Source organism: Myotis yumanensis, unplaced genomic scaffold (genome assembly GCF_028538775.1).
Source record: "Myotis yumanensis isolate MYYU_CA2020_CCGP unplaced genomic scaffold, mMyoYum1.0.hap1 SCAF_10, whole genome shotgun sequence".
NCBI classification, from domain to species: Eukaryota; Metazoa; Chordata; class Mammalia; order Chiroptera; family Vespertilionidae; genus Myotis; species Myotis yumanensis.
The window spans coordinates 17,384,019-17,403,272 of record NW_027223761.1 but is presented as its reverse complement, the minus strand read 5'-3'; the positions used below and the strand labels follow the sequence as shown (position 1 = coordinate 17,403,272).

General features: G+C 64.6%; 1 protein-coding gene across 1 annotated transcript; it reads left to right on the top strand.

Moving 5' to 3' along the window:
* Positions 1 to 1,358: 1,358 nt before the first annotated feature.
* Positions 1,359 to 18,372, top strand: MYBPC3 (myosin binding protein C3). Its single transcript, XM_070427985.1, has 34 exons — positions 1,359 to 1,442; positions 2,499 to 2,765; positions 3,524 to 3,643; positions 3,720 to 3,812; positions 3,897 to 4,045; positions 4,907 to 5,024; positions 5,487 to 5,535; positions 5,956 to 5,985; positions 6,156 to 6,209; positions 6,808 to 6,828; positions 7,134 to 7,297; positions 8,472 to 8,604; positions 8,892 to 8,894; positions 9,007 to 9,131; positions 9,215 to 9,320; positions 9,406 to 9,572; positions 9,893 to 10,058; positions 10,751 to 10,857; positions 10,950 to 10,979; positions 11,814 to 11,953; positions 12,210 to 12,290; positions 12,811 to 12,970; positions 13,343 to 13,447; positions 13,533 to 13,721; positions 14,773 to 14,907; positions 15,100 to 15,267; positions 15,966 to 16,054; positions 16,213 to 16,408; positions 16,538 to 16,677; positions 16,909 to 17,068; positions 17,181 to 17,317; positions 17,549 to 17,735; positions 17,922 to 17,959; positions 18,080 to 18,372. Exons 1-33 carry the CDS (start codon positions 1,418 to 1,420, stop codon positions 17,930 to 17,932), a joined length of 3,825 nt encoding a protein of 1,274 aa, XP_070284086.1. The 5' UTR covers positions 1,359 to 1,417; the 3' UTR covers positions 17,933 to 17,959; positions 18,080 to 18,372.
* Positions 18,373 to 19,254: the final 882 nt, after the last annotated feature.

The following is a 19,254-nucleotide window of genomic DNA, read 5'->3' as shown; positions in this document are numbered from 1 at the left end:
ACACCGCTGGCGAGGGCCGCAGGCCCATGGAGCTCCAGGTGAGCGGCCAAGTCAGTGTGAGGGAGGAGGCTTCACGTGTCTGGAATGGGGTACAGTTCAGCAAGGTGACCCCACGCAGCCAGCGGGACACAGAGCGTCCGCCCCAGATCCATGTGAGCAGGACCCCTCGGGTGGACCCGGTGTCTTGTGTTCTCTGGCTCCCAGGCCACAGCGGGGGAGGATCAGCAGAGGGGGGCCGGGGGGTCTCTGAGCTTCTTGCTGCCGACTACCCAGTAGCAAGAAGTGGAGGCCGACGGCCGGGAGTGAGGTAACTCCCCCCAGCAGCCTGCAGGCCGCAGGGAACCCAGGTTCTGGGGCCAAGTGTGTTGGGCAGACACCCCGCATGCCTCCTCACCCCGAGGCCTGAAGCCCAACCGTGACACTTCCTACTCGGTCGCCAAGCCCTGAGAGAGGGCCGGCGGTGTGCAGGCCTGCGATGCGGTTGAAAAGTGGTTAAAATGGCAGAAAAGAATGGATTTCTGTGTTCGCAGGGATGTAAGTTCCCACCACGCAGACAGTGCTTGTGTGGAGAAAGGCTTCCTTCCTTCCTTCCTTCCTTCCTTCCTTCCTTCCTTCCTTCCTTCCTTCCTTCCTTCCTTCCTTCCTTTCCCAACCTCACAGTCAGCCTCGCTAGGGCATCACGTGTAACCTGCTTCTTTCACGTATGTATAGATCTGTACAGACATGTATATACAAAGGGAGCACAGAGAGGCCCTGTGAGCTGCACCCAGGGCCCCCGCAGCACGCAGCCAGCCGGGCCCTGAGCTGTGATGCCCGGGGTCAAAGAGCAGGAGCACACAGTCCCTCCGCATTTCCACACCCCGGCCCTGCTCCGGCGTCTCTGTAGGTAAACCCACTGCGCGTAGGGAACAAGCCCAGGCGGCGGGTGCTGCCGCCACCGCCCCGTGTTACAGGCGAGGAGACTAAGGCCCCGGGAGGGGAAGGGAGTGGCAGTGGCAGGACTCAGGGCGGCCCCAGGGTCTGTGTGGGGAACCACCCCCCATACCGCCCAGCGAGGATGCGCATTCGATCCACCCACCCCAGGCCGCGGGCCCAGCTCACTCCCACGGGACAGTGTGCCCGTCAGATGGACATACAGGCAGGACTTGGGGTTCCCCTGAGGTTCACTGAGGATGGGGGGGCAGAGCCATCAGATTGGGCCGGCGGGGGAAGGGACAGCCAGGAACAACACGGCCCCACCTTCTCCTGAGAGCCCTGCTCTCTGGAATTTGTCTATATTTAGCAGGTAGCTGGGAAGGAGGCAGATAAGGGGGCCCTGGGGAGGGGGAGGCCCCTTATATAGTGGGGGACGGGTCCCTGCCCAGATCCTCTTCGGGTGGCCTGTGCCTGCTCGGTTCTTGGTTTGACTTCTCTCAAGATGCCTGAGCCGGGGAAGAAGCCAGGTAGCTCAGGCGGGAGGCGGGCTGAGGTGGGCAGGGCGGGCTGGGGGCCTCACAGTCAGGGGTGGCCTGGGATCGAGCCCTGAGGCGGGTACGTACTGTCTTTCTGGGCCCTTTCCTGACTCGCAGTTTCTCCTTCCTTTCCTACTGATGGGAGTGAGGGCAGCCCAGGGTCAGGGGCAAGAGGGCAGGGAGCCAAGGCAGGAGGTCCCCAGGCCCCCCCCCCCCCAGATGCTGGGGACCGTCCCTGAGCCCCCATCTCCCTCTGCAGCAAGGATAGGCCCCGCCTGCCTTCTGGGGAAAGGCCCCAGGCAGGCGCCAGGTTGAGTCTGGACGCGCTCGCTGAATGCTCCTGGACAAGGCCCCCCCATCCGGGTCTCCGTGTCTCCACCAGGAGGGGTTGGGTTGGTTCTTTCCACCTGTGAGAGGCTCTGCTTTAGAAGCCTGCGCCCCTGTGGCCCCGACCCCGGGCACGGCCCCGCGTTGAGGTTACGCAGATGCTCTTTTCTGGGAAAGGACAGTCAAGAGGCCCCCAGCCCGGCCAAGGGCAGAGAAAGTCACAGCCTTTCGCGGGATCGCGGGGCCTGGTCCTGGCCTGTGTCCTCGGAGAGGCTGTGCAGGGCAGGGATCCAGTCCCCCAGCCCCAGCCCCCTCCCAGGCCAGCTTTATCTCAGTCGCTGATTCTCAGCCTGAGGCCCTTAGGGGACAAATTTAGCCTCGTCTAAGTAGGCAGATACCCGTCCCTCGTCCCTCGCCAAGACCCCAGATGGCGGGGGGAGCTGAGCTCCCGGGTTTCCCTGGGCAGGTCACTCTGGGAGGCACTTAGCAAAGGTCTGGTGATTAGGACCACAGCCCTGGCTTTCCCGCCTACTGGCTGTGTGATTTTGGTAACGCACTTAACCTCTCTGAGTCTTGGTGCCCTCATCTGAGAAATGGGCGTAATAACGACACCTTTCATTGGAGCAGTTCAAGTGCTTATCACCGTGTTGAATAAGAGGGGCCACAGGGGTGGGGTGCACGGGCAAGCCAGGGCCCCCGCAGCCTCTATTGGGCCTTCAGTCTCAGCCTTCAGCAAGAAGCCGCGGTCCGTGGAGGTGGCCGCCGGCGGCCCTGCCGTGTTCGAGGCCGAGACAGAGCGGGCAGGAGTGAAGGTGCGCTGGCAGCGAGGGGGCAGTGACATCAGTGCCAGCGACAAGTTTGGGCTGGCGGCCGAGGGCACCCGGCACACGCTGACAGTGAGGGACGTGGGCCCTGCGGACCAGGGGTCTTACGCGGTCATCGCGGGCTCCTCCAAAGTCAAATTCGACCTCAAGGTCGTAGAAGCAGGTAAGATGCTGGTCAGTCTCCCCTGAGGTTTGAACTTCTGGGGGTTTGGGCAGGGGCAGCCCCGCCACCTCTCCATTGCCCGGGGCGTGGGAGGTGCTTTCCCATCTCTCGCCTTTGCTTCGGCTGTGCCCTCTGCCAGGAAAGCCCCCCTCTGCTGGGAGAGAGAGGCCTCTCTGAGTGCCCCCTGTGGCTCCCTGGCCTATCCAGCCACTGTGGAGGCGGGGAAATTCAGAGATGAGCAGTGCATGAGGCTGCCCTCCCCCTGGACACCCATACTCGGCGGGAGGGTGTGCGCCCCAGGGAAGCCCTGGGGGCTGTGGGCGCAGAGGGAGCCCAGCTGGGGGCCTGGGCCAGGGCAGAGCCTGGGGAAGGAAAGGAGGGTGGACGCCAGAACTGGTCAGAACGGACCCACCGACGTGAGCACAGAAGGTGTGAGCCGGGGAAGCCGGTGCTGGCTCCCGCTCAGCGTGCACCGCCCAGAGGGCTGCATCCAAGCGAGATGCCCGTGGACAGTGGGTTCCTGGGCCTGATGCTCGGGAGAGACAGGGCTGAGAAGGGGGCCATGAGCTCCAGAGGTGGTGGGTAGAAAGGGAGAGAATTTAGGGGAGAGAGGGTCAGGTGGGTGAGGAAAAGGGAGGAACCAGGTGAGCTGTGCACACACTGCAGTATTTAATGCAGCTACAAAGATGGAGGCGAGACCTGGGGCAGGAGGGTTCTGGGTAGAAGCTGCTCCACAGCCCCTACCCCATTCCCTGCAGAGCCGGCAGAGCCCGTGCCAGCCCCTGCCCCTGGCCCTGCCCCTGCCGAGGCCCCCGGCGTTCCCGGAGAAGCCCCGGACTCAGCCACTGAGGTGGAAGGAGGCTCCCCGAGTCCCGAAGGTAAGAGGGCTGGGCAGGGAGGGCCCGGGCCAGTGTGGGGTGTCCCAGTGCAGGTCTCAAAGGTCTCTGCCCACAGGGTCAAGTTCAGCAGCCACCAATGGGCCCGCTGCCCCTGATGACCCCATCGGCCTCTTTGTGACGCGGCCACAGGACGGCGAGGTGACCATGGGTGAGTGTGGGGCTACTGCAGCCCAGGGGGAGGGGAGGGCGGCAGCAGAGCCTCCCCCAAGCCCACTGCCACGGTCTCTTGCAGGTGGCAGCATCACCTTCTCGGCCCGCGTGGCCGGGGCCAGCCTCCTGAAACCGCCCGTAGTCAAGTGGTTTAAGGGCAAGTGGGTGGACCTGAGCAGCAAGGTGGGCCAACACCTTCAGCTGCACGACAGCTACGACCGGGCCAGCAAGGTGGGCACGGGTCCTGCGCCCTGGGGTTGTGGGGACACATGGAAACGGGGGCACACAGCGGTATAAAGAAGGGGCATGGGGAGCCTGGGAAGCTCCTTCCACGCCCAGGGGCAGGCCTCTGGCAGGCCCACAGGTTCAGTTGTGTGGCTGTGCTGTTGGTTGTGTGGCTGTGCCGCTGGTTGTGTGGCTGTGCCGTTGGTGTGGCTGTGCCGTTGGTTGTGTGGCTGTGCTGTCGGTTGTGTGGCTGTGCTGTTGGTTGTGTGGCTGTGCCGTTGGTTGTGTGGCTGTGCCGCTGGTTGTGTGGCTGTGCCGTTGGTGTGGCTGTGCCGTTGGTTGTGTGGCTGTGCTGTCGGTTGTGTGGCTGTGCTGTTGGTTGTGTGGCTGTGCCGTTGGTTGTGTGGCTGTGCCGTTGGCTGTGTGGCTGTGCCGTTGGTGTGGCTGTGCCGTTGGTTGTGTGGCTGTGCTGTCGGTTGTGTGGCTGTGCCATCGGTTGTGTGGCTGTGCTGTCGGTTGTGTGGCTGTGCCGTCGGTTGTGTGGCTGTGCCGTTAGTTGTGTGGCTGTGCTGTTGGTTGTGTGGCTGTGCTGTCGGTTGTGTGGCTGTGCATCACAATAAAGTGCCTCATCTTCAGCGAATGCCACTTGCCTGGTAGCCATCAGATTTCTGTTTTCTTACCATCCTGTGCCAGCAGATGGCAGTGTGCGTCTTGAGAAGGGGCTCCTTTTGCTATTTACACACAACTGCACGGGTTAACTTAACCTTGAAGGGTGAGAAGGTCGGTGGCCTCTAGCCACCCCCAGTCTCCTTCAGGGGTGAGGGCCTCGTCTTTTGACCCCCATCTCCCCGACACCTCACCCCACAGGTCTACCTGTTTGAGCTGCACATCACCGATGCCCAGGCCACCTCCGCCGGCGGCTACCGCTGTGAGGTGTCCACCAAGGACAAGTTTGACAGCTGCAACTTCAACCTCACTGTCCATGGTGAGGGCCCAGCCCCGTCCTGACCTCGGGCTCCCCATGGGTCTGTCCCCGGCACCCGCCTCCGTTCCCCAGCACCAAGGAGGGTGCCTCATCCCGGCCAGACAGCGTTGACCACGTGCCCACACTGCCCGTGCAGGGGCCGGAGAGAAACCCCGGGAGGCTTCCAGGGCCGGGCTGGGTGACGGCCAAGTGCAGATCTCGTCTGGGTTTTGTCTTGGTGTCCTGGGCTCCTGGCAGGGGAACAGGTGAAGGCGAATTGAGGGAGAGTAGGAGCTCCACCACTTGTGCTGAGGGATTGGGGATCCTAACCACCCCCTCCCTGTACCTTGGCCCCGGGCAAGCTCAGGATGTGGGGTCCTGGGGCAGTGCCCCCTCTCCATGGGCCATGGATGGGCAGTCTGTGACCCTGGGATGGCCCTCGCGGAAGTCCCTTCCCTGACTCATCTCCCTCTTTGCACCCAGAGGCCATCGGCCCTGGAGACCTGGACCTCCGGTCAGCTTTCCGCCGCACGTGAGTGGCCACCTCTCCTCAGGGCCTGGGGAGGCCAGCCTGGGGGTCCGGGCTGGGGGTGATGTGGGGGGTCTGGGCTGGGGGTGATGTGGGGGGTCCGGGCTAGGGGTGATGTGGGGGGTCAGGGCTGGGGGTGATTGGGGGGTCTGGGCTGGGGGTGATGTGGGGGGTCCGGGCTAGGGGTGATGTGGGGGGTCAGGGCTGGGGGTGATGTGGGGGTCTGGGCTGGGGGTGATTGGGAGGTCTGGGCTGGGGGTGGTGTGGGGGGGGTCCAGGCTGGGGGTGGTGTGGGAGGGCAGGGCTGGAGGTGGTGTGGGGGGGGCCGGGCTGGGAGTCATGGGGGGCTCGGAGCTGAAGTTGATGGCCTTGGGGGAGAGCAAGCTCCCTGGGCAGGTGAGGAACTGGGTCCAATTCCCACAGGAGCCTGGCTGGAGGCGGCCGTCGGACCAGGTACCCCTCCCCCGGCCCTACTTGCCCGTACACAGACCCTGGGTCTGCGATGGGCAGAGAACCCCCACCCGGCCAGTGTCCCTCTCTCTCACTCTACTCCACCCCAGCCTTCCCGGCTCCCAAGCCCCTCTGGCTGCTCCCCGGGGCCTTCACCGGGTTCTTCTCCACAGTGACAGCAGCGAGGACGCCGGGGTCCTGGACTTCAGCTCGCTGCTGAAGAAGAGGTGAGCCGGGGCAGCTCCGGGCTGCGGCGAGGCCGGGCTCAGCCTGGGTGGCCTCCGTCCTGTACCTCTGAGCTGTTTTCCTGTCTGTGCCTGGGGCAGCCCTGCGGCTGGGAGGAGTGGGGAGGGCTCTGCAGACGCCCCGCGAGCCCTCACATTGCAGCTCTGGGGGCCCAGGAGACGCTGGGAGAGGCCCAGAGCTGCCGGGGTTGCCCGTCCAGCCCAACCCAACTGACTCGTGCCCTTTCCTCTCTCCCCCTACCCTGCATCCTGGCCGGTGCTGCTTCGGCCCAGAGAGTAAGCGTGGGGCCTGGTGCTGTGGGGCAGCGGGCGCCCTGCCACGCGGTGAGAGATGGGAGGGCTGGGAGCCAGGCGGACCTGAGTGAGACCCCAGTGACGGGTCTCTGAGCCTCGGTTCTCCTGACGCCCGGCTGTGAGGTGGGCAAGAGAGCCTGCCCGGCCTGTGGTGCGTCCTAGCTGCCCCCAAATGGAGGGGCATGAGGCCCGGAGGAGGGAGGAGGGGGGCCCATGGGGAGCCCAGGTCTTTGTGGAGAGATGGCCCTCATGCTAATGTGTCCCTGCCTTTCTGCGCCACCTGGAGCAGCAGCTTCCGGACCCCACGGTGAGTGCGCGGTGACGCCCAGCACCCTGTCACCTCTGTTACCCCAGGAACCCTCCCTGGCCCCACCCCCAGGCTGAGCCGTAAGCCCCTGGAACCCCAGAACTGGCTGAGGACCCATGTCAGCTCAGGACCGCCCCCCCCCCCCCCCCCCCCCCCCCGCCGCCCCCGGAGGAAAGGATCAGAGGGCGGGGCAGCTACAGCTCCTTGGTCCTGGCCCCGGGAAGCCCGGCCCCGGGGAGGGGGCTGCAGTCCGGCCCTGGCCATGGGCATCCCCTGAGGCCGCCGTGCGTGGACTGTGGACACAGGGACTCAAAGCTGGAGGTCCCAGCCGAGGAGGACGTGTGGGAGATCCTGCGGCAGGCGCCCCCGTCCGAGTACGAGCGCATTGCCTTCCAGCACGGAGTCACCGACCTGCGGGGCATGCTCAAGAGGCTCAAGGGCATGAAGCGTGACGAGAAGAAGAGCACAGGTGAGCCCTCCGCCCCAAACCAGGGACAGGGCCCAGGTGAGCCCTCCCGCTCCATGCCAAGGGACAGGGCCCAGGTGAGCCCTCCCGCCCCAAACCAGGGACAGGGCCCAGGTGAGCCCTCCGCCCCAAACCAGGGACAGGGCCCAGGTGAGCCCTCCCGCTCCATGCCAAGGGACAGGGCCCAGGTGAGCCCTCCCGCCCCAAACCAGGGACAGGGCCCAGGTGAGCCCTCCCGCCCCAAACCAGGGACAGGGCCCAGGTGAGCCCTCCGCCCCAAACCAGGGACAGGGCCCAGGTGAGCCCTCCTGCTCCATGCCAAGGGACAGGGCCCAGGTGAGCCCTCCTGCTCCATGCCAAGGGACAGGGCCCAGGTGAGCCCTCCTGCCCCAAACCAGGGAAAGGGCCCAGGTGAGCCCTCCCGCCCCAAACCAGGGACAGGGCCCAGGTGAGCCCTCCCGCCCCAAACCAGGGACAGGACCCAGGTGAGCCCTCCCGCTCCAAACCAGGGACAGGGCCCAGGTGAGCCCTCCTCACCAAATGAAAACCAGGCGGTTGCCGCCCCCCCCCCCCCCCCCCCCCCCCCGCCCCGCCACCCCCGGAAAAGAAGAGAAGCCTACTGCACCCTCTCTGCCCAAGAAAAAGGGGAAGCCAGGTTAGGCCAGAGACCTCCACCTGGGAGGAGAGAGGGCCTGTGACTCCTCCTCTCAGGCAAACAGAACAAAAGAAACAGAAGGGGCAGGGCCAGCCCCTCACCCCAGGCAGGTCACCCCTCCCTCGAGGGCTCACGGCCCTTCCCCAGTACGGCTGACAGCCAGGTGGCAGCCCTGAGGGTGAGCTGGGAAGGCAGGGGCCTCACCCGCAGAGGTTGCTGTTAACACGGAGTCCAGGGCAGACAAGACAAGCCCCTTCCTCCCGCCACCTGCTCCCCCCCACCACCCCTTGAGCTTCTGTCTGTCCGGAAGCCCCTGACCGTGTCCCTTAGCTGAGCAGGTACAGAGGACCCCGAGGAAGACAGGCGAACAGAGAGAGACAGACAGTCACAGTGGAGACCAGAGCGACAAGGGGGGCCGGAGGCTGGGCCCTCTGCCAGTGGCTGTGGGCGAGAGCCTCCCGCCAGGGCCAGCCTGGGGTGGGGGCAGGCGGCCGGGAGCGGGGGCTGAGGGGTGGTGCTCAGCCTTCCAGAAGAAGCTGCAGCCGGCCTACCAGGTGAACAAGGGCCACAAGATCCGGCTGACCGTGGAGCTGGCCGACCCCGACGCCGAGGTCAAGTGGCTGAAGAATGGACAGGAGATCCAGATGAGCGGCAGGTGCGCCAGGGGCCGGACCAGGTTCTGGGGGCTGGGGGTGCGGGGAGGGGACGCTGGTTGCGGGGGGGGGGGGGGGGGGGCGGGGGGGGCGGGGCGGGGTGCAGTGCTCCCAGCCCTGCCCTCTCTGCCTCTCCATCGTGTTCTCTGTCTCTGTCCGTCTCTCCACATTTCTCTCTCTGGGTCTAATTTCCCATGTTTCTCTTTCTTTCCATCTTTGCTCCTCGCTTTTTCTCTTGGTCTCACTTCCTCCCATCGGGGACACACCTATGGCCCCTTCTGTTCCACAGCAAGTAAGGCCCCGCTTGCGGGAGGCATGGGGCGGGGTCGGGGCGGGAGGGGCAGTGAGGGGGCACCGGGAGCTGAGGCCACAGCTTTCACCCCTCTTCCGCGGCCCCTGCCCAGGTACATCTTCGAGTCCAATGGCGCCAAGCGCACACTGACCATCAGCCAGTGCTCGCTGGCGGATGACGCGGCCTACCAGTGCGTGGTGGGCGGGGAGAAGTGCAGCACCGAGCTTTTTGTCAAAGGTGGGCCCTGGGCCCGGGGACCTGGGCACCCAGCAGAGGCGGCCCAGAGGGACCTGTCCCTCACGCGCCCCCTGCCTCCGCAGAGCCCCCTGTGCTGATCGTGAGGCCCCTGGAGGACCAGCTGGTGATGGTGGGGCAGCGGGTGGAGTTCGAGTGCGAGGTGTCCGAGGAGGGGGCCCAGGTGAAGTGGTGAGTGCCAGGGGCCTGGGACGGGCTGGGAGGCCTGGGCACCCCCAGAGGAGGCCACAGCACGTGCTGCCCCCCCACCGGCCAGGCTGAAGGACGGGGTGGAGCTGACTCGGGAAGAGACCTTCAAGTACCGGTTCAAGAAAGACGGCCGCAAACACCACCTGATCATCAACGAGGCGACCCTGGAGGACGCCGGGCACTACGCGCTGCGCACCAGCGGGGGCCAGGCGCTGGCCGAGCTCATCGTGCAGGGTGAGGCCCGCAGCGGGGCGGGGGGGGGGGGGGGGTGCACACGGGCCCACAGCCCAGGACAGGAATCACTTTGACACCCCGGCTTCACCTTCCTCATCTGTGAGAGGGGGAGGCCGAGGTTGCCCCCTCAGTGGGCAGTGGGAGGGTCCCGTGGGCCTGGCTAGTGCCACGCACACACACTTTGAGGTCCCTTCGCGTGCACACACGCATCTCACACACGCACACGCGTGCTTTCACATGCCCACGTGCTCTCCACGGGATTCCCGTCCACACCCGCGCACACGCCCGCCCCGGCTCACCGGCTCTGCGCTGCCCCCTAGAGAAGAAGCTGGAGGTGTATCAGAGCATCGCCGACCTGACGGTGGGCGCCAAGGACCAGGCCGTGTTCAAGTGCGAGGTGTCGGACGAGAACGTGCGGGGCGTGTGGCTGAAGAACGGGAAGGAGCTGGTGCCCGACAGCCGGATAAAGGTGTCCCACATCGGGCGGTGAGTGTGCGGGCCATGGGCAGCACAGGCTGGGACAGAGACGACAGAGAGACAGACGGACACACCGGGAGACGGAGACAGACCGAGAGACAGGAAGAAACAGACAGAGGGACAGAGAAAGAGATAGAGACGGAGACAGACAGAAGTGGACAGAGATGGACAAAAAGAGACAGACACGCAGACAGGCAGGACACAGGCTGAAATGGAAGGTAAGAAGAAGAGACGGAAAGACAGACAGGAAGCTGTGGGGAGACAGAAGCACAGAGGAGTCCCCCAGAGCCGGAGAGAAGCAGGGAGAGAGACAGAGGGGTTTCACCCTGGGCCCAGCCCCTCCCCAGTGGTGACGGGGCAGGAGCCACGGGGAGGCCAGGCCTGGCGGGGGGCCCTCGCTCTCTCCCACTCTCTTACTCATGCCCCGAGCATCTGGGCCGGCCCGTGCTGGGCCCAAGGTCATGGAGATTAATGAGACCAGCCTCTGTCCAGTCTCCAAGGGCCCAGCCTAGGGGACACCTCTACCCTGCCTACACGAGAGGTGCTGGAAAAGTCAAAAACAAAGAAAGAAAGCACTTAACACACCAGAACCCCAGTGAGCTAGGAGGGGGTCAGGGCCCCCTGGAGCTCTGGCTGGGGTGTCCGGGGAGGCCAGGGGTGTGTGGCCCAGTGGGACCCTCTGAGCCACTGCTGCCCTGCAGGGTCCACAAACTGACCATCGATGACGTCACGCCTGCGGACGAGGCTGACTACAGCTTCGTGCCTGAGGGCTTCGCCTGCAATCTGTCCGCCAAGCTCCACTTCATGGGTGAGCTGCGCCCCAGGGGGGGCGGGGCAGGGGGGCCCTGTCGCTGGGCCCTGCCTTTGCCCTGGTGCCAGCTGCTCTTCCTTCTCTTGCAGAGGTCAAGATTGACTTCGTGCCCCGGCAGGGTGAGTCTCAGGGCCCCTGTGTGCCCCTCCTCACACCCCCACCCCTGCCATGTCTCCCCTCCACTCACAGAGAAGAACAGAGATCTGGGAGAGGGACCTTGAGACCCAGCCCAGCTCTGCCGCTCAGGACTATGGGCCAATGATAATTCTCAGCCTCAGTTTCCTCATCTCTAAAATGGGGACCCTAATATTGTCTCCTCCATAGGGTGGTGGGAAAGATGAGGAGATGGTGTGTGAGCCGTCAAATGGCAGCACAGATGTGAGGTTTCACTATTTCTTTTCCTGCTTTTAGAAGAGTCTCTCCTACTTTCAGATAAAACTTTAACCAGGAGAATAGTCCAGACTGAGGCACGCTCTAGAGCAGTACCTTCCAAATGGGGTTCACTTCATATAAGATACTCCGTTCAGAGGGGTTCCGTGGTAAAGTAACTTTGGGGAATACTGAACACTTGCCCCCATGTCCCCTCTTGCACAGTTAAGAAATGTGCTTAATTTTGTTTAATCCAGGGTTTCTTAAACTGTTTGTTTGTTTTTCTGGCAGTACATTGATGTCCCTGCCCCTCCACCCCCCGCCCCCCAGCACAGTTTAAGAAATGCTGCACGAGGCATCCTGATAATATAACTTCCCTGGAACTTCCTGGAGTGATAGAATATTCTAGATCTTGATTGGGTGGTGCTTACACCAGTGTGTACATTTGTCAAAACTCTGCAAGCTGTATGCTCAGATCTCGGCATCTCATTGTGTGTGAATTATGCCTCAGCAATAAAACAGCAGGGACACCTGCTCCTCCGGGTGTCCCCTCTGTCTCTGACCTGTGTGTGTCCCCACCCCAGAGCCTCCCAAGATCCACCTGGACTGCCCTGGCCGCAAGCCGGACACCATCGTGGTTGTGGCCGGGAACAAGTTGCGCCTGGACGTCCCTATCTCGGGGGACCCTGCTCCCACTGTGATCTGGCAGAAGACCATGACACAGGTGCCGTGGGTCCCTCCTCCACTTCCCATCTGTGAAATGGGTGTTTGGGACCAGTGAGTGCCGGGACCTGCTCCCCGAATCTGCATGCCCTCCGGTGGCCCCTGGCCGGGAGTGTCGAGATGCAGCTGGCTACGTGATGGGCAGCAGAGGAGGCGGGCAAAGGAGAAACAGAGGGGCCGCTGGGCAGGGACTCCCCCCCCCCCACCCCGGGCTGAGTCAACCACCTTCCCCCTCCTTCCCTCTGTTCTGTTCCCAGGGGAAAAAGGTCCCAGCTGGGCCGGCGCCTGATGCCCCAGGGGATGCAGGTGCCAGTGACGAGTGGGTGTTTGAAAAGAAGGTGAGTGAGGCTGGAGGGAGGACCGGGCTTGTTTGCACACGGTACCCACCCTTGGGCAAGGCCTCCAAGAAGGTGCCCCATCTGGTCAGCGGTGCTCCTGCCCCAGGCAGGGTCTCCACGCACACACCACACACGTCTGTCCACGTTTCACCCTCCACATCGCGGGAAGCCCTCCTGCTCCTGGTCCTCTGCCAGCAGCCATGCAGGGACCCTCACAGTGGCTCTGCGAGGTCATGTTATTCCCGTTCAGCGAACAAGGAAACAGAGGCACAGAGAGGACACGGGGTTTCCTAGAGTTCCCCGGCAAAGCGAGAGCCCCGACCCCTTGCCCGTGGCGCCCTGCCGGTGGCGCCCTGCCGGTGGCGCCCTGCCGGTGGCGCAGGCTCCACTCAGGCTGTGCCTCCCCCAGACCCTGTGCTGAGCGCCTTTCCCCTCTCGGGGCTGTTGGCCATCCCAGAGGCTGCAGAAGCTTCTGGAGTCCAACGTGCGCCCCCCCCCCCCGCCACGTTCCCCTCCCCAGCTGCTGTGTGAGACTGAGGGCCGGGTCCGAGTGGAGACCACCAAGGACCGCAGCATCTTCACCGTCGAGGGGGCAGAGAAGGAAGACGAGGGTGTCTACACGGTCACCGTGAAGAACCCTGTGGGCGAGGACCAGGTCAACCTGACAGTCAAGGTCATCGGTGAGGCTGGCCGGCCGGGTCTGGGCGGGGAAGGAGGAGGGGCGACCAGGGAGGGGAGGGGAGGGGAGGAGAGGGGAGGGAAGGGGAGGGGAGGGGAGGGGAGGGGAGGGGAGGGGAGGGCCCACCCACCGACTCACTGAGTCACTGAGCACACGTGGCAGGTCAGGCTCGCAGGTCCCTGGGGAGGACGGGGATGGGGACACGGGTGAACGTGGGCAGCGGGAGCCATGAAGGGTGGTCTGAGGCCGGCGACATGACCAGAACTGCCTTCCAGAGGGTTGCTCTGGCTCTGGGGGTGGTTGGGGGGTAAGGGGATGAGCAACATTGACCCTGGGCCCGGGCAGGGCTGATGTGGGTCCCCAACTCCCCCAGATGTGCCGGATCCCCCTGCGGCCCCCAAGATCAGCAACGTGGGCGAGGACTCCTGCACGGTGCAGTGGGAGCCGCCCGCCTACGACGGCGGGCAGCCAATCCTGGGTGAGTGGAGGGTACCAGGGCCGACCCGAGGGCAGGGGTGGGGGTGCCTGGGCCCCCGACCACAGCCCCCGCTTCCCTTCGGCAGGCTACATCCTGGAGCGCAAGAAGAAGAAGAGCTACCGGTGGATGCGGCTGAACTTCGACCTGCTGCGGGACCTGCAGCACGAGGCGCGGCGCATGATCGAGGGCGTGGTGTACGAGATGCGCGTCTACGCGGTCAACGCCATCGGCATGTCCAGGCCCAGCCCTGCCTCCCAGCCCTTCATGCCCGTTGGTGAGCCTGCCCTGCCGGGCGCTGCCCTCATGCCGTCCCCGGCCAAGGGGCTCGATAGCAGCTGCTCTGTGTGGGCGGCCACCACACTGGGCATTCACATCCCTGGTCTGTCATCTGAGATCGGGGGCAATCGCTCATCTCACAGATGAAACGAGTGAGGCTCCGAGAAGTTAAGCGACTTGCTCAAGGTCCCCCAGCTGGTGGGGCTGGCGCGGGGACTCACACCACCCTAAGCCTGGTCTCATCTTCGCGAGGCTCACTTTCACCTCTGTAGAAGGGGGTAAGACTTCACAGAACTGTTGTCAGGGCGACAGGAGTTAGTGCCGGCAGAGCATCTGGTCTACAGCAGGAGCTCAATAATGGCAACCGCCCCCTGTCCTCTGCTCCCTCCAGCCAGGGTTGTCACGGGTGAAACAAGGGGAGGGCAGTGGGTGTCTGAGGCCCGAGGCACGTCTGTCTGTGGGAAGGGCCCTGGACCAGGAGCCGGCTCCATCGTCCCAGGAGGCCCGCCTGAGCTGTCGCCTCCCCGAAGCCTCAGTTCCCTCGTCTGCAGAACGCGGGGTGGAAAGGGTAGCGTAGACAGGGACGGTGTGGCAGGCTCTCCAGGAACCCTGTCCCTACCGGGATGTGTGAACCTTTGGGGGCAGCTGTCTGAGGCAGGGGAGGCGGCCCCTCCAGCCCAGGGGATGGGCCGAGCTTGGGGAGATGGCAGGAAGGGGGTGCCTGTGGGGAGAGGGGTCCAGGCCTCCTTCGTTAGGACTGACTTGCCGCTTGCTCGGCTCTGAGTCAGCTCACCCATCGCAGGGGAGAAGGCGCCCGTGTTGCAGGCGAGCTTCCCGCACTCTCGCTGTCGGACAGAAGTGGCTCCTTCTAAGCTCTCTGAGGTCTTGGGTGCCTTTTCCTACTTAGAGCTCTTTTGTACCAGTTTGTTTTTAAGCTTATCTAGCAACACGCTTTTTAACGGAGCTGAAATGTTTCTTAAAGTGCTTGAAAGCCAGCCGAAGGGGAAGCGCCGGGTGACTCAGGCCCCGCTCTGCCCTCCTCTGCCCAGGCCCCCCCAGCGAGCCCACCCACCTGGCGGTGGAGGACATCTCCGACACCACAGTGTCCCTCAAGTGGAGGCCCCCGGAGCGCGAGGGAGCCGGAGGCCTGGACGGCTACAGTGTGGAGTACTGCCAGGAGGGCGGTGAGTGTCGCCTGCCCAGCCTGCGCCCCCAGCCTGTGCCCTTCTCTGAACAGCCCCCTGCCGGGCACCTGCCACCCCGCGGGGCCCTCCCTGCAGTGGCAGCCCCAGACAGCCACCAGGGCAGGCAGCAGGGTGGTGTCGATGCTGACACTACCCGTGGTTTTGCCCCCCGTCCCCCCCCCACCCCCCCAGGCTCCGAGTGGGTGGCGGCCCTGCAGGGGCTGACGGAGCGCACCTCGATGCTGGTGAAGGACCTGCCCACGGGGGCCCGGCTGCTCTTCCGGGTGCGGGCACACAATGTGGCCGGGCCTGGAGCCCCCGCCACAACCAAGGAGCCCGTGACGGTGCAGGAGATCCTGCGTGAGTGCCCCTTTGGTCACAGAACCTGCCACTGACACCTGGCCCTGGCGCCCCTGGAGGTGGGGATGGTCAGACGGGCCCTCCTGGGGGAGGAGCTGCCTGCTGGGCAGGGACTGGAGGGTCAGGAGCCTTCACCAAGGCCCCGGGCCCAGGGCAAACCTGGCGGAAAGTGTCCTCTTGGTTTCCCCTGTCAGCCCCCGTCTGGGGCAGGGAAAGCGCAGGTCTCTATGCATCCTCTGCCCCGTGAGTCTCGGCTCCAGCAGGTAGATCTTGTCCTTGTGCTCAGGACTGAGCAGTGATGCCACTTGGGGTCAAGCTGACCCATCTGGGCCTCCCTTCCTAACAAAGGATCAACCGTGTGTAAGGACTGGTTCTCAGGGTGGAAAGAGACAGCAAACTGGGTGGTAATAGGGTCCAAGAGCCTAGATTTGCACCCTGGCCTGTGTGACCTCAAACAAGTTGCACACCCTCTCTGATCCCTGCCTCCTGAGCGGTGTGGTGAGGCTCAGGGGGAAGCAGGCGCTTTGTGAACCCTTTGGGGCTGGGTTAGGGGGAGCTAAAGGAGGGGACGCCTAGGGAGCAGCGCTTTTTTAGCTGCAGCTCTCTGCGCCCTGCCTCAAGAGAGAATGGAGCCGTGGCACCCCTCAGGCCTTGGGCCGGGGGTGGCTCTCGCTGAGCTGCCCACTCCACACCCACAGAGCGGCCACGGCTCCAGCTGCCCAGGCACCTACGCCAGACCATCCAGAGGAGGGTTGGGGAGCCCGTGAACCTCCTCATTCCTTTCCAGGTAGGGCTGGCCCCTTCTCTGTCCTGTTGTGTGTTGCTCATGCCTCGCAGACAGATGTGCCTCGGGGCTCACCCGAGACACCACCGGGGCACGTGAGGCTGGGGGTGGCCGGCTCTCAGGGAGAGCCAGGCTTGGGGGTGAGCTGTCCCTCCCCACAGGGCAAGCCCCGGCCTCAGGTGACCTGGACCAAAGAGGGGCAGCCATTGGCGGGCGAGGAGGTGAGCATCCGCAACAGCCCCACGGACACCATCCTCTTCATCCGGGCCGCTCGCCGCGCCCACTCTGGCACCTACCAGGTGACGCTGCGCATTGAGAACATGGAGGACAAGGCGACGCTGGTCCTGCAGATCGTTGGTGCGTGGCCCTGGGGCCTCCCTCTAGCCCCTTGGCTGCCAGTCCCCGAGCTGGGCTGCCAGGCCCCGGCTGGCGGGGCGACGGGCCCTGGAGCAGGGTGTGGGGTTCCACTGGGTCTGTCTCCTGCAGACAAGCCAAGTCCTCCCCAGGACATTCGGGTCACAGAGGCGTGGGGCTTCAATGTGGCTCTGGAGTGGAAGCCACCCCAAGACGATGGCAACACTGAGATCTCGGGGTACACGGTACAGAAAGCAGACAAGAAGACCATGGTGAGCCTGGGTTCCCCCCCCCCCCCCCCGCCCACATGCACCCCTCCTGGGGCCTGGCAGGCCCAGGTCTCAGCTGCACTCCCCTGCCCTGAGAATGGGCAGCCTCTCACCCTCCGTGACCTGGTTCTCCGCACAGCTGGGGTGCAGTCACCAGGGGTACCGAGAGGCCCCTGGTAGGAAGCAGGGCCTGCCCCCAGCCCCCAGCCCCAGGGACCCCTTCTCCGCACGCAGGAGTGGTTCACGGTCCTGGAGCATTACCGCCGCACCCACTGTGTGGTGTCCGAGCTCATCATCGGCAACGGCTACTACTTCCGGGTCTTCAGCCACAACATGGTGGGGCCCAGTGACAAAGCCGCCACCACCAAGGAGCCCGTCTTCATCCCCAGACCAGGTGCTGGGCCCTCACTCCCACCCCCGGGGGCGCTGGGGCAGGCAGCCAGTGGGCACAGGGAGGGAGCCTGGCTGGGTGCGGCCCTCTTGGTACAAAACCCCGTCACCGCCAGGCATCACATATGAGCCGCCCGACTACAAGGCCATGGACTTCTCCGAGGCCCCAAGCTTCACCCACCCCCTGGTGAACCGCTCGGTCATCGCCGGCTACAATGCTACTCTCTGCTGTGCCGTCCGAGGCAGCCCCAAGGTAGGGAACTCAGGCCCCGGCGGCAGAGCTCTGGCCTCGAGCTGTCCCCTTCTCTCCGCCTCTCCCTGAGTGGGGCCTGGCACTCCCCATCGGCTCTCCGTTCCCAGCCGTGGACATAGTTTGGGACTCCAGTGGGAGCCCCCGGAGTAGAAACACAAATGCCGATCTCCCTCCATTCCTGCCAGGCCCTCTCAACCTGAGTCCCCCTCCTTCCCACTGTCTGATTTATAGCCCAAGATCTCCTGGCTCAAGAACGGCCTGGACCTGGGAGGAGACGCCCGCTTCCGCATGTTCAGCAAGCAGGGGGTGCTGACCCTGGAGATCAGAAAGCCCTGCCCCTACGACGGGGGTGTCTACGTCTGCAGGGCCACCAACCTGCAGGGCGAGGCGCAGTGTGAGTGCCGCCTGGAGGTGCGAGGTGAGGAGCCCGCCGGGCCAGGGCCTGGGTGGGAGAGCGGGCGGGGCGCTGGCTGGGACGGCCATCCCGGCCCCAGCTGCTCTGCCTAGAAGAGCAGTGGCCGCCACGTCCGCTGCTCCCAGCCTCTGGGAGGACGCGTGGTGCCAGAAGGTGCAGCCCACAGCACGGCCTCCTTCTCCTCTGCAGTGCCTCAGTGACCAGGCTGCCCCCTCGGGGACGGCCAGGTATGTGCTCGGAACCGCCCCGGGCCCTAATCAGCCTGGGCCCTTGGTGCAGGGCCACAGCCATCGGAAATGGGGTGCAGGTGGCTTAGTCCAGCTCACTCACAAGGGAATCTGTGTCAGAGGTGCCACCGGATGCCAGCCGTGTGCCAGGAGCCTGAGGGGAGCTGGACAAGCCTCCTCCCGCTGCCGGACACATGTGCGCGGTGTGACCGGGCCGGCTGGAGCATCGCAGGCTGCAGAGTGGTGACGAGCAGGCGTGGGGACTGTGCAGACTGACCCTTCGGAGCTCCCGCTGAAGCTCTCAGATCGTGGGGGCGAAGAGCGAGTGAGCTCGGGAAATGATGGCTGCGGACGTCTTTCTGGCCTGCCACGCTCTCGGGGGGTACGGGCAATAAAGATCAGTGCAGCACAGAGACCTGGCTCGTCCTGTCCCACGGGTTTCTCACAGGCACAGGGAGACTTAGTTGGTCTTCAGAGCAAACTGAAGGCAGACGGTTAAATGAGGCCCAGAGCGGAGCCCTAAACTCGGAAAACATGAATCCTGGGAGGAAGCTGTCTTCCCCACTGCACAGTCTTCAAAGGAGGAAACGGAGGGTCAGTGATAGAGAACGTGCCTTAACACAGAGCCAGCACACCTGGCTCCTCCTGCTCGCACGCGCTCAGTACTATCTTCGCTCTGGTGGCCACGGTCACAGCAGCCGGGACCTGGGCAGTGCTGCGGTTCTGTGCCCATAAGGCCTGGGGGCTGCTGTGGGGTCTCGGTGGACAACAAGCCCACAGCCTAGGCACACCCGAATCCCACGGCGGGGAGCCCACACCTGACCATCCGTTTCCCTTTGGAAGGAGGAAGCCAGCAGGTCTCAGAGGTGCCCTGACGGTGTGGTGTAGAGGGTCCTTCCTGCCAGGGAGTGTGAGGAGGTTTTCCATGGCAGAGAAAACAACTCCCTGACGGCCGGGCCCAGGGTCGCTTCTCCGAGTCCCACCCAACCCGACACTCCTGCCCCCATCCCAGTGTCTGTGTGCAGCTCCAGGTCCTGGCTGAGGGACAGCACTAGGGATCACACCTGGAAGGAGCACCCAGAGCTGGGACCCGGTGCGGGTTTTTCCTTCACGGCCAAGTCCATCTCTGCTCAGGTGTCAGCCAGTTGGGCTGCCCCCTCTAGTGGCCAATTCCGAGCACAGCAGCCCTCTGTGGGCCCTAACAGGACACAGGGAGCCCAGGGAGCGTGGAGAGGAGCCCTGCTGGGCCGGCAGGCAGGTGGGAGGCTGGGCTTCAGCGCCAGAGCTCAGATGGG